At 41.2% G+C, this 12633-nt stretch overlaps 1 protein-coding gene across 3 annotated transcripts in view; it reads left to right on the forward strand.

Annotated features, from left to right (window-relative positions):
* Positions 1–12633, forward strand: part of LNX1 (ligand of numb-protein X 1) — a 125235-nt gene that overhangs the window by 106122 nt on the left and 6480 nt on the right. For all 3 annotated transcript variants that reach the window (XM_037742602.1, XM_017540349.2, XM_017540350.2), the window contains 3 exons: positions 299–433; positions 3696–3873; positions 5390–5618. In XM_037742602.1, coding sequence (XP_037598530.1) covers positions 299–433; positions 3696–3873; positions 5390–5618 — 542 coding nt within the window. The remainder of the gene's footprint in view (positions 1–298; positions 434–3695; positions 3874–5389; positions 5619–12633) is intronic.

Consider the following 12633-nt stretch of genomic DNA (forward strand, 5'->3'; position numbering starts at 1 on the left):
AAAAAAAAAAAAAAAAAAAAAAAAATCTAATGATTCCTTTTCAAAGATTGGAAGGAACCAAACCTTTCCTAGGTTTTCCCTTGGAGCAACGTTCAGTACCTGGTTTAAGGATAAAGGAGAGAACTCTCAGGCTCTTGACAAATTACAAGATGAGTATTAACAAAATAATCCCGACAAACTAGAAACTATGTTTTTCCATAAAAAATGGTGTAACCAAAATGGCACCTTTGTAAGCCCCTGGTGCTGGATGCAGTGGATGGAGGCTGACAGTGGGTAACGCCTGTGTCTTCTTGTCCAGGCCAGTGAGAGGCGTGTCCACCTCGTCGTGTCCCGCCGGGTTCGGCAGCGGAGCCCTGACATCTTTCAGGAAGTCGGCTGGAACAGTAATGGCAACCGGTCCCCAGGGCCAGGGGAGAGGAGCAACACTCCCAAGGTGAGGCCCCCAGGGCAGGTCTCCTGCTCCTGCAAGGAGCTATTTTTTGGGAAGGCTGCTTGCTTTAATATTTCTAAGTGTCGCCTCTGGACTTTTTCACTTCAACACTTTGACTTGTAAAACTACAAGCCCAAAGTCCCATATTTAAGACTTGAAGAGATAACAGGTGTCTCCCATCCAAGCAGGAGAGAGGACGGTCCAGGAACGTTTTGAAACCCGATCATGCAGGCCTCATACAGGGACCTGATTTCTAGTCTAACCCAAATAAAACTCTTGGCATGTTTTTACCAAGAGTTACCTTGTTTAAGGACTGTATTTTATTCACTTTGAAGTGAAGCAACAGTTTGCTTCGTTTTTGGCTTTTGAATGTTTCAGTCTGACTAAAATTAAAATAATGATTTCCCCATTATTTTTAGTTTTGGTTTGTGTTTGCCAAAGGGCCCAGGAAGATAATTTAAACACTTCGAGCTCATGTAACATTAGGGAGTGGTGGGGATTGGGGTAAACCAGAGAGCATATGTTACATAGCATTCAAATCCAGAAAACTCTAAAACACTGTGGATCTGTGGGTAGAATTCATTCTTCAGGCCAACAGTTTGCAGCCTCTCTTTAAATGAAGTGACTCAGCCCAATTTGTACTTCTCTCTGTGACCTCTATTGGGGGCAATGCCTTAACCTCTTCATTTGGATGTGTGTTTAAGCAGCACAAACCTTGTTTAGTCCAAATTAAGAGTCCTATGGCTTTGGCTTGGCATCCTGTTGTGATGCTAATGAGCTTCTTTCAGTCATTTCTCCTGAATTCTGGTTTAATTGCATCACTTGTAACTAAAAAAAATTCTTAAAGGTAGCTCATTCTTCTAGCAACAGAGAGTAGGGAATGCCCTGTTTTTTCCACGTCAATCTATGAGTTGGTTGGAATAGCTTACAAATTTAGTTTTTGAGTAACATATACAGAAACAATATTCAAATTTTCTATTTTGGAACATCTCTGCTTTATACTGTGTTAATTACAGCGCCGACAGGGTTATGCACCCCTCCCAGTTCTCCAGCCAGCCAAGCCTCATAAATCCATAAATTCCATGTTGATTTACAATAAGGAGTCTAGACACTCCAAATATGTCCTACTGAAACATTTTATGGATAAGGACTCCCTGATGTCTTTTTGCTAGTAAATACCTAATGTTTAAATTTAACGGATAGTCTTTGTTAGTGAAAAACTAGTTTATTAGCTTAATTAACTAACTGAAGTTTTTATCCAATTAACTAATTTTAGTTGAATTAGCTAGAATATATCATATTCTAAGTTATCAAATTGTGGAGAAGGCAGCCTCCATCTGCATTGTGGTTTTATCATTCCTTCCACCTCTTCATCATGAAGGAGCCAGGAGGATCCGGTCACATTTCTGCTGTAACCCTCTGTCATGAGTCGTAATTCCATGAAAGGTACAAACTGACTTAGTGGGAATTGTAATTATTTCCATTTTAACTTACATTCTATCTGCCTTCTGAAATATCTTCACAAAAAAGTAATAGATTTAAAATAAAACTGAGATATATATGGCTGTTTGATGATTGCAGTTTTTATATTCTTACTAAAATTTTGTTTGGTTTAGGAAACCAGGAAGCTTTTTAAAAATCAGAGCTTAAACAAGTCAAAGAAATACCAAAGACGACAAAGCAGGATTTGTGGGACAGAAAACGTTTAGCCAATTTAAAAAGTTAGGGAATGATAGGCATCACATTTTGCATGTTTCCCTCTGTGGGGAGGAAGACTATGAGCAGGAAGAGGCACAGGGGCACTAAGTGCACTTGGAATGTTTATTTCTAATGCAGAGTCTTGAGGTACATGGGTAGGTCATTTTGTTATTCTTTATGCTTGTCTAAAATGTTTTATTCTAAAAATCTAAAGCAAAAATTATAAAATAGAAAAATGTCTTATAGTTTGGCAAATACTCAGGTACCCATGGTGTTTTTAATTAGCCTAAACTATTTTATCATAAATTATGTTTTTGAACATTGGGGAACATTCTAAGGTGTCCAAAGTAAGGTGAGGAGAGTGGAGAGAAAAGATAGACAGGCTGGGCACAGTGGCTCACGCCTGTAATCCCAACACTTTGGGAGGCTGAGGTGGGTGGATCACCTGAGGTCGGGAGTTCGAGACCAACCTGACCAACATGGAGAAACCCTGTCTCTACTAAAAAAAATACAAATTTTGCCCGGCATGGTGGTGCATGCCTGTAATCCCAGCTACTCGGGAGGCTGAAGCAGGCAAATCACTTGAACCCAGGAAGCAGAGGTTGCGGTGAGCTGAGATTGTGCCATTGCACTCCAGCCTGGGCGACAAGAGCAAAACTTTGTATCAAAAAATAGCAACAACAACAACAGATAAATAGAAAAGTCATCTCTATCATATAAAACTCTCCTTCTCTCCAGCCAAAGTCAGGCAACCCTGGGTGTCTGAAGCTTTCACAGATGGTTTTTTTCCATTGCTGACATTGGTCTCTTTCTGGCTGAGAAAGGAAATGGTTATGGACTTTGGTTCATGAGACACAGGACACGTGGGCATGTGTCGTATTTGTGGCATTTCAGCCACTGCATGCAGCCCCTCAGTGCACAACTAAACATCTCTTGCTCACTGCAGGCAAGGCCGTCTGGTAAGCACTGAGCAGGTGTGAAAGAAGACTCTATAAATAAATATGGTTACTTTTTTTAACTTAGAGAAGTTCCCGATACTCATAAATGTTTTTGAAATGCTGACTCACTACTATCAGAAATAAATGGCTGACTTGAGAAATTTTGGGTGCGGTTCACTCTGTGTGTTTAAGATTCCTCCATGGCCAGGTGCAGTGGCTTACACTTGTAATCCCAGCACTTTGGGAGGCCAAGGCACTTCAGGCCAGGAGTTCATGACCAGCCTGGGCAACAAAGCAAGACTTTGTCTCTACCAAAAAAAATTTTTTAAATCTATTTTTCCAGTGGTTACCAATCTGTTCCTCCCTCCATTTTAACTCTTTCCTTTTGAAATGTAAACTTTATCCAAGCTAACCTATCGAATTTGCGACCATGTAACCCTGTTATGGTTGGGGGTGGATAAGGTGAGGGTTCTTTCCACGTGTCTTTCTCTGTCATTTCAAGAACCACCATCATATTTATGCAGCTTTGGTAGTTTTGCATGTAGAAAAAATACCCACTTTGCATTGTCTACATACAAAAACTATCAAAGTTGTGAATTCATGTGTGGTTTTTCTGTCTGTGCCTTCAGCCCCTCCATCCTACAATTACTTGTCACGAGAAGGTGGTAGATATCCGAAAAGACCCCGGCGAATCTCTCGGCATGACCGTCGCAGGGGGAGCATCACACAGAGAATGGGATTTGCCTATCTATGTCATCAGTGTTGAGCCCGGAGGAGTCATAAGCAGAGACGGAAGAATAAAAACAGGTAAAAAGTAAAGGGATTTTAAAGGCACTGGGGTGTCAGAGTATTAAGAGAAATTAATAGCTTGTTGTGTTAGGCAACCATTTTCAAAATTAATGAGAGAATGTGGGAGTGATCAGCCAGGACTTTTGCCACCCATTGACCATGATTGGTTTGAGTATAGTTACTGGATCAGGCTCCACTCTTCTCAATTACAACCCACCAAAGAACCGCTTAGAATGAGCAGAACTAAATTATTACTTGCAAGTAAAGCTAGAATCTCCAAACTGTTCCAGGAATTAATAGAGAACTATACGGTTATGAGCAATTTGCCTCTATTAAACGGCATAATTTAGTTCCATTCATTCTAAGTGGTTCTTTGGTAGGTTGATTCAGTGATCAAATATGAATTATTCCATTATATGGGTTAGATAGAGAAAGTCATTTGATAGATTTGATTCGATGAATACTTATTAAGTGAAAGTGTCATGCTAGATACTTTCCCAGGTGAAAAGTATTTCACTACCTTAAGCTCATGTGTTCTGGCCTACTTTGAGTTAATGAAGGTGATATCAAATTTGCCTCTACAAATATGTATCCTTAATAATATTGTCAATTCATACAAGATGGTAGCTCAGATTAATGAGGAATTACGCCATTTAAAAGTCCAGATTCAAGAGAGAGGCTGTGTAGTTTCCCAAGTACAGTTGCTGAGTCTGAGGAGTTATGGGGAGACAGAAAGGACTCAAGGCCTTTCTCTCCTCCTGTCTTTTTGCTCTTGCTATGCTTATCCTGTATAAGAAAGATGATAAGCAAAGGGGGACACAAAAAACAAGATGGAGACAAAAGAATAGAAAATGGAAATAGGGGAGATGTATATTTTCGTTTTTTCTGCAAAACACCTGGGTGGAGAATGATGAAGCCAAACAAAGTTGCTTGTCAAAATGACTTGTTAGTGAAACATGAGCTAGAGGATTATATGATCTGTATGGAAATGATTCCTCACTTAGTAGGTGCTTAGCCAGTAGTAGCTGTTTTCACCTTGGCAATGAAAATGTTCTTCTTCTTTAAGAGTGCAGCTCCAAGACTCTTCTGCCAGACACTCTCACGGGTAGTTTCTTATTCATTCAGTCCATACTCACTGGATGCCTACTACCTGCCAAGCTCTGTGCAAATGCTGGAGCTTTTGCCAAATGTCTTTATGCTAAAAACAAGAAACAAAGGAGTGAAAAAGTAGGTTTTCTTTCATTAAATAGTGAACAGAGCTAATTTTCCTCTCCCCCTCCCTCCCTTCAGCAAGAGCTAAACACCAATAGGTGTGCTTTAGAAAACCCCAAACAAGCCTTAAAGCACCTCGGAATGCACACGCTGTGTACCATTTGCTATGTGAGCACCCAACCTTCCATCAACAAAGAAAACCTTCGCCCTCTCTTTATCCCTGTGTCCCAGCATCCCAGTCAGCCCCTGCCTCCTTGCACTTTAAGCAGAAGCCCTTGTTCGTGCTCTCACTAAAGGTAGCTTCTGCTTCTCTGGCCGTCAGGTGACATTTTGTTGAATGTGAATGGGGTCGAACTGACAGAGGTCAGCCGGAGTGAGGCAGTGGGATTGTTGAAAAGAACATCCTCCTCGATAGTACTCAAAGCTTTGGAAGTCAAAGAGCGTGAGCCCCACGAAGACTGCGGCAGCCCAGCAGCCCTGGATTCCAACCACAACATGGCCCCACCCAGTGACTGGTCCCCATCCTGGGTCATGTGGCTGGAATTACCACGGTAAGTCCCAACGCCACATCCCTTTTAGGGGCGTGGGAGGAAACAGTTACATTTCTTAAACCACGCTTTCACTTTCTAGGGCTGATTCATGGCACTAGCATCTTAATGAGACCCAAACTTGGATGTGGGACTGTGAAATAAGTCTCTCTTCCTATTTGTAACAGAAAATGCATGTGGGCATTCTGGGGCAAGGGTGGAAGGCTGGATGTGGAAACACTGCTAGGTGTTCGGGTTGAGGCGCTCACAGGGCTGCCATGTACAGCTAGCTATGCAGGTTGTTCATGCAGCAGGGAACTTCCTAGACAGGCAGAGGGCGCAGAGGCCCAGCCTGTTTTTACATGCCCTGGAGCTGAGCTGCACTTCCTAGGAGAACGTTCACCTTTGCCTAATCTGCTAGTGGCAGCCCTGGAACCTTGCAGGGCAGGAAGGCTGACTGCCTCCTGTGGCTTTACTTTTTTTTTTGATATAGAGTCTTGCTCTGTCACCTAGGCTAAAGTGCAGTGGCATGATCTGAGCTCACTGCAACCTCGGCCTCCTGGGTTCAAGGAATTCTCCTGCCTCAGCCTCCCTGAGTAGCTGGGACTACAGGAGCATGCCACCATGCCCAGCTCATTGTTGTATTTTTAGTAGAGATGGGGTTTTGCCATGTTGGCCTGGCTGGTCTCAAACTCCTGAGCTCAAGCGATCTCCCTGCCTCAGCCTCCCAAAGTGCTGGGATTACAGGTATGAGCCACTGTGTCCGGCCAGTTTTACCTTTTGAGTGGCCTTGGCTGTGCATTAAACAATGCCATAGAACATTTTGCCTTTGCTAAGGTGTTTAAGCACCTGTTGTTTGGGGACATTCCTTCGATCATCTCTCCTTAGTGCCTGCCCCTGAGAAGTTCTTGTGTAAAACTTCTGGAAGTAGCTGGGTTGTCATTTTAGTGACATTTTAGAGCCTTACATGAAGTCATTACTTGTCTCAATTACTTCAGGGAAGAATTTGGGATCGGCCCTACAAAATGGCTAGATACAGAAGTATTAAAAGAACAGATAAGTTGATGTTTGCTCACCTGCATCAGAGCATAAACTATTGGCCTTCAGATGATTATCTTGCTAATTCGAATGTGTGATTTAATGCTAAATATTAGCATTACTGAAGAAGATATACTCACATGGGACTAAATATGGAAAAATGAAAGTGAGTTTCAGTACATTTAGTTTTAGTACCTTTTTCTTGAGGGTGGAGATGAGTCTTTGGGTCTTTTTAAATTTCAAATGAATTTTTCAAGAAAAACAAAACTTCATCTCAAATACAAAGTAACCTAGATTCCTGTTTGAGCCTTCACTACTTGATAAATTATTTTTTAAATCAGTATATTTTCAAAAGGCCTTAAGCAGTTAAAATCTGAGCATTGAGTCAGTTTAAAAATCTTTGGACATTTTGGAACTGAGCCTGAGTGAAAGTAGAGTGTTACTTTAAAGGTTTATTTTTTAAAATATTTCTGAAACTAGGATCTATTAAAATCATTTTGTTTTTTGTGTCTGAAAGCTATTCTGTCATGTAATCAAAAGTTCCTCATTATTCATATGTGTAAGAGAGGATAATGCATCGTGTTTTTGCTCCAAATACAACCAAGTGAATGGCTTTCTTTCCCTCTACCTTTTGTCATTTGCCCTGGGTCATGGCACTTCTCTGCTTTTGCTAGAAGTAGAGTCTGGGCTGGGTGTGGTGGCTCATGCCTGTAATCCCAGCACTTTGGGAGGCTTAGGTGGGCGGATCACGTAAGACCAGGAGTTCGAGGCCAACATGGCAAAACCCCCTCTCTAGTAAAAATACAAAAAATTAGCCAGACGTGGTTGCATGTGCCTGTAGTCCCAGCTACTCAGGAGGCTGAAGCATGAGAATTGCTTGAACCTGGGAGGTGGAGGTTGCAGTGAGCTGATATCGTGCCACTGTACTCCAGCCTGGGCAACAGAGAGAGACTCTCTCAAAAAGAAAAAGTAGAGTCTGCATTTTATTTCCTCTAAATGGATAGTAGTAAGGAGGCATGATATCCCGGCATAGACAACACTGATTTTCAGAACCCTGGAGATTCCTAGTTTCCTTCATTCCATCCTCTCCCTGTAGTAATAGAATAAACATGGTAGAAAATTCAGAGTGTACCAAAGCGTGTAAAGAAAACAAAAAGTAAGTCTCCCTTCAGATCCATTCAACAGAGGTGATCACCATTATCAATTTCTTGTGTATTCTATGTCAGAGGTTGGCGAACTTTTTCTAAACAGGGCCTGATAGTTTAGGCTTTGAGGGCCACACAGTCTCTGTGGCAAATACTCATTTCTACTGTTGTGGTGTGAGAGCAGCCACAGACAATATGTGAATGAATAGGGATGGTTGCGTTCCAATAAAATTTTACTTATAAAACCAGGTGGTGGGCTGGGCTGCAATTTACTCACCCCTGGCCTATGTTTATATGTATACACACACATATACACAGACACAATGGTAGCATACACACTCCTATGTACCATGCATTTTATTTAAAAACAATCCTGATGTATCTTGATTATCGTAATAGGCTTTGCACCATCGTCGTGTCCACTGCTGACAGGGACTGGTTAAATAACTTATGGTACGTCTGTACAGCCATACGCCAGGTTGCCTGCATGTCAAATTATTGCATCACACTTCATTCCTATAGGACTACAGAGGCATTGCATCACTGCTAAGTAACACTGAATGGTGCGGAGAAGTGGGGGCTCATGTCATGTCTTTCTCTCCATATGTGGCTTGGTCTTTTCACCTAACATTCAAAATAACTGTTCTATTATTTTGTTGCTGCTTTTCAGGGACTCTAGATATTTGTTTCTTTTTGTCTTTGAGACAGAGGCTCGCTCTGTCGCCAGGCTGGCGTGCAGTGATGCGATATCAGCTCACTGCAACTGCTGCCTCCTGGGTTCAAGCGATTCTCCTGCCTCAGCCTCTGGAATAGCTGGGATTACAGACGTGTGCCACCACGCCCAGCTAATTTTTGTATTTTTAGTTGAGATGGGGTTTCACCATGTTGGCCAGGATGATCTCGATCTCTTGACCTCCTGATCCGCCCACCTTAGCCTCTCAAAGTGCTAGGATTACAGGTGTGAGCCACCACGCCCGGCCTGTTCTTTGATATCTTTTATATTTCATATCTTTAATGTTCTGTTGGATCCTTTTCAACTCTTTTTTCATTTTTTTTTCTTGGCTTTTAATTTTTATTTTTGGGTCAGGGTACATGTGCGGGTTTGTTACAGAGGTAAACTCATGTCACACGGGCTTGTTGTACAGATGAGTTCATCGCCTAGCTACTAAGCCTAGTACTCATTAGTTATTTCTTCTGATTCTCTCCCTCCTCCCACCCTCCCCCCTCAAGTAGGCCCCAGTGTGTGTTGTTCCCCTCATTGTGTCCATGTGCTCTCATCATTTAGCTCCCATTTAAGTGAGAATATGAGGTATTTCGTTTTCTGTTCCTGAGTTAGTTTGCTAAGGATAATAGACTCCAAATCCATCCATATTTTCACAAGAGATGATCTTGTTCTTCATGGTGACTGCACAGTATTCCGTGATGTATATGCACCACATTTCCTTTACCCAGTCTACCATTGATGGGCATTTACGTTGATTCTGTGTCTTTGCTATTGTAAATGGTATTGATGGGCATTTACGTTGATTCTGTGTCTTTGCTATTGTAAATGGTGTCACATGTTTTCTTGGCTTATTTGCATCTGTCCTTCAGTGCTCATTGTGTTTTCAATATTATTTCTGTTTGTTTGTAACCACATTCATTGCTGTGGTGTTTTTATTTTTCTCTTCCACTTTTTCATTCTGTTTCATCAGCTCATTTCTTGTGTTGTCTCGCCATATCTTCCTTGAAGTCTTATCTCTGCATCCATAGAGCAGTTGCTTCAGAAATATTTTAAATTCATAGTAATATGGTTGGTTATACATTTTATTTTCTATAGTAGCACTTGGTTTCTGTGCAGCATTTTTCTAGTGAGTGGTTTTGTCCGTTCCTATTTTTCCTGTTACTTCCTCTCTCCTCTTGTTTTTTGTAGTGCATCTCTGCTTTTTTTTTTTTTTTTTTTTTTTTTTTTTTATTTTTTTTTTTTTTTTTTTTTTTTTTTTTTTTTTTCTTTCTTTCTTTTTTTTTTTTTTTTTTAAATAATCTTTGAGTGAGGTAAAATTTTCTGAGAAGCTATCTGCTGCAGGTTCATAACAGAGGAAGAACCAGGGCCATATTCCAGATAGTAGGAATTTCTCCTTATGGCACCAGCTCATGAGTGTGTTTATTTCTCCCCAGCTGACTGAGACCAGCCTGGCAGAGCCTTTCACATGTGTAGACTCTCTTCCTCTACTTTCCCACACTGGCCAACTGCATCGCATATCTGTGCATTATATCTTGGCTTCTCATTGGCTTACCCATCCCTTTCTCTTCTGCCAGTCTTGGCCCAGGGAAGCCTGCTAGCAGCCAGCCCTCCTTGTCTGGTGTTCCCATGTAGAATGGGTGTTTTGCCCATCAGAACGGCTGTTTGCTAAGACCTCAAGGCCCTACTGGCTTGGTCTATCCTCTCCAGTTGTGGGTGTCTTCTCTTCCATCTTTCCTCTTTGACTGCCTTTGGCACCTCTCTCTCGTATGTGGTGACTCTTTGTTTTCTTTAAGATGGAATTTGCATTTCTGTTTCCAAGTCTCCAAGTTGCTTCTGTGGTGTTGTTTAAAAGAAGAGGAAACCCAAGCTTCACTCTGCCATTTTGCAACTAGAAGTGTGTCCTCCTGGTGCTTCTCAGAAACATCAGTAGTCAGTCATGCCCCTAGATCAGGCTTCAGATAGTTCCAGGGTGTGAGCCCCCTTCAGTTTTCATGAGAGGGGGCATCTGCTTCCATCTCTAATCACAACTGCTCAGAGCCTCAAGGACACGAGTTTCTCCCTGACTGGTGCAATACCACTGGCTTAAATGTCTCTAGCCATTTAGCATGAGTATCATTCATCCTAAGAATTTCAGGCCATTTGTCATATCTCAGCAAAAGTCATGTTACTTGAGTTAATAGAGTTAAGCTGTAAATGGATATTTTTGAATCCATAGAAATTTCCCTCCAAGTTACAAATCTACTTGGCCAAACATTTTTCCCTTTCACTTAACAAATTTTGAGGAAACTATTTGCCATAATTTATGATCCAGCCGTTAGCTAAGGTGCACTACCAACGAAGAAAAATGATATTTCATGTCAGCAGGTCTAGAAACAGGAAATCCATTGTAATTATGTCCTTAAGTGCAGTACAACACAGAATATATGTGAAGAGGGTAGCATTGGGAAGCTGTGCTTGTTCTGAACTAATGGAGGAGACAGTAAAAGTGGTCTATGAAAGACAATGCAAATGTGCATTACTGGCAGTGTGTCGTGCGCCAAGAGTGCCTCCTGGGTAACAGCTCCAGACATTGTCCCTCAGCTCTACAAATTGTCATCTGCCATTCAGTTGGAGGTGATTCAGGAAACACTGAAGGCTTTCTGCTTCATTCTTTGTTGGCTCTCAGGGCTCACATTCCACATCTGGAAGTCTTTCCAAACATGCTCTCATCTGAGCTAGTACGATAGTAATACACATTGACTCGTTTCTCCTCTTGCCTAAGAATTTAACCTTTTACTCTCCTGAACTCTTAAAATATCTTAATGAAGACGGTTTATATTGAATAGCAAGGAAGCAGATCTCATGTCTTCTCCTTTTAAAGTTAAAAACCTTTCACATTTTAATTATAAGACAGGGACACTATCAGGTACTTTCACATTATGCAGTAATAGCAAAAGAGGCAGCTGTAGCTAATACTTATAAAGCCCTTTCTATGTGCCTGGCATTTTGTAAGAGCTTTATGTGTTCTTTGCACATTGCACTCATTTAAAAACTCACATCGACTCTGTGTTTTGGTACTAATGGTATCCTCACATTAAAGGTAGGAAACTAAATCCCAGAGTGGCTCACTTGTCCAAGGTTACATGGCCAGTTAACAGGCAGAGCTAGAATTTGAACCAGGCTGTCTGGTCTCAGAGTCTATGATTTTTGCAATGTACGTTTGGTGAGCACCCTCAAGAGGATGCTAAGCCTACACTTGGCTTTAATAATGTGAGCTATACAATTTGTTTTCTCTCTACTATAAAGCAAGTTTAGAAGAGTCTAAATGAAGCAGACTTTTTTCATTCACTGGGTTTTTCATGTAGCCACCATCATAGGATGTACAGCTTTTTTCATTGCCTTCACTTCTTAGGCCGCCTTCTTAGGCCTCAAATTTCTTGTAATTATCCCCCATCATTTTTCCTATGTGATGATTGCTGATAAGTCATAGTCAATCAGAAATGAAATTAGTTACTCATGGCCAAATCATTTCAAAAGCAACATTATTATTTTTTAAGTATTCCTTTTATACCTGCCTCAAACCTACCTACATTTAATGTCAGATATGTTGTACAGATGAGTTCATCACCCAGGTACCAAGCCTAGTACTCATTATTTTTTCTGATCCTCTCCCTCCTCCAAACCTCCCTTCTCCAGTAGGCCCTGGTGTCTCTTGTTCCCTTCATTGTGTCCATGTGTTCTCATCATTTAGCTTCCGCTTATAAGTAAGAACATGAGGTATTTCGTTTTCTGTTCCTGAGTTAGTTTGATAAGGATAATGGCCTTCAAATCCATCCATATTCCCACAAAAGACATTATCCTGTTCTTCTTTATGACTGCATAGTATTCCATGGTGTGTATGTACCACATTTCTTTTATCCATGTCTTTGCTATTGTAAATAGTGCTTCATGTTTTCTTGGCTTATTTGCATCTGCCCTTCAGTGCTCATTGTGTTTTCAATATTATTTGTTTGTTTGTGACCACATTCATTGCTGTGGTGTTTTTATTTTTCTCTTCTACTTTTTCATTCTGTTTCATCAGCTCATTTCTTGTGTTGTCTCGCCATATCTTCCTTGAAGTCTTATCTCTGCATCCATAGAGCAGTTGCTTCAG

The sequence above is a fragment of the Cebus imitator genome, unplaced genomic scaffold (genome assembly GCF_001604975.1).
Source record: "Cebus imitator isolate Cc_AM_T3 unplaced genomic scaffold, Cebus_imitator-1.0 Scaffold124, whole genome shotgun sequence".
NCBI lineage: Eukaryota > Metazoa > Chordata > Mammalia > Primates > Cebidae > Cebus > Cebus imitator.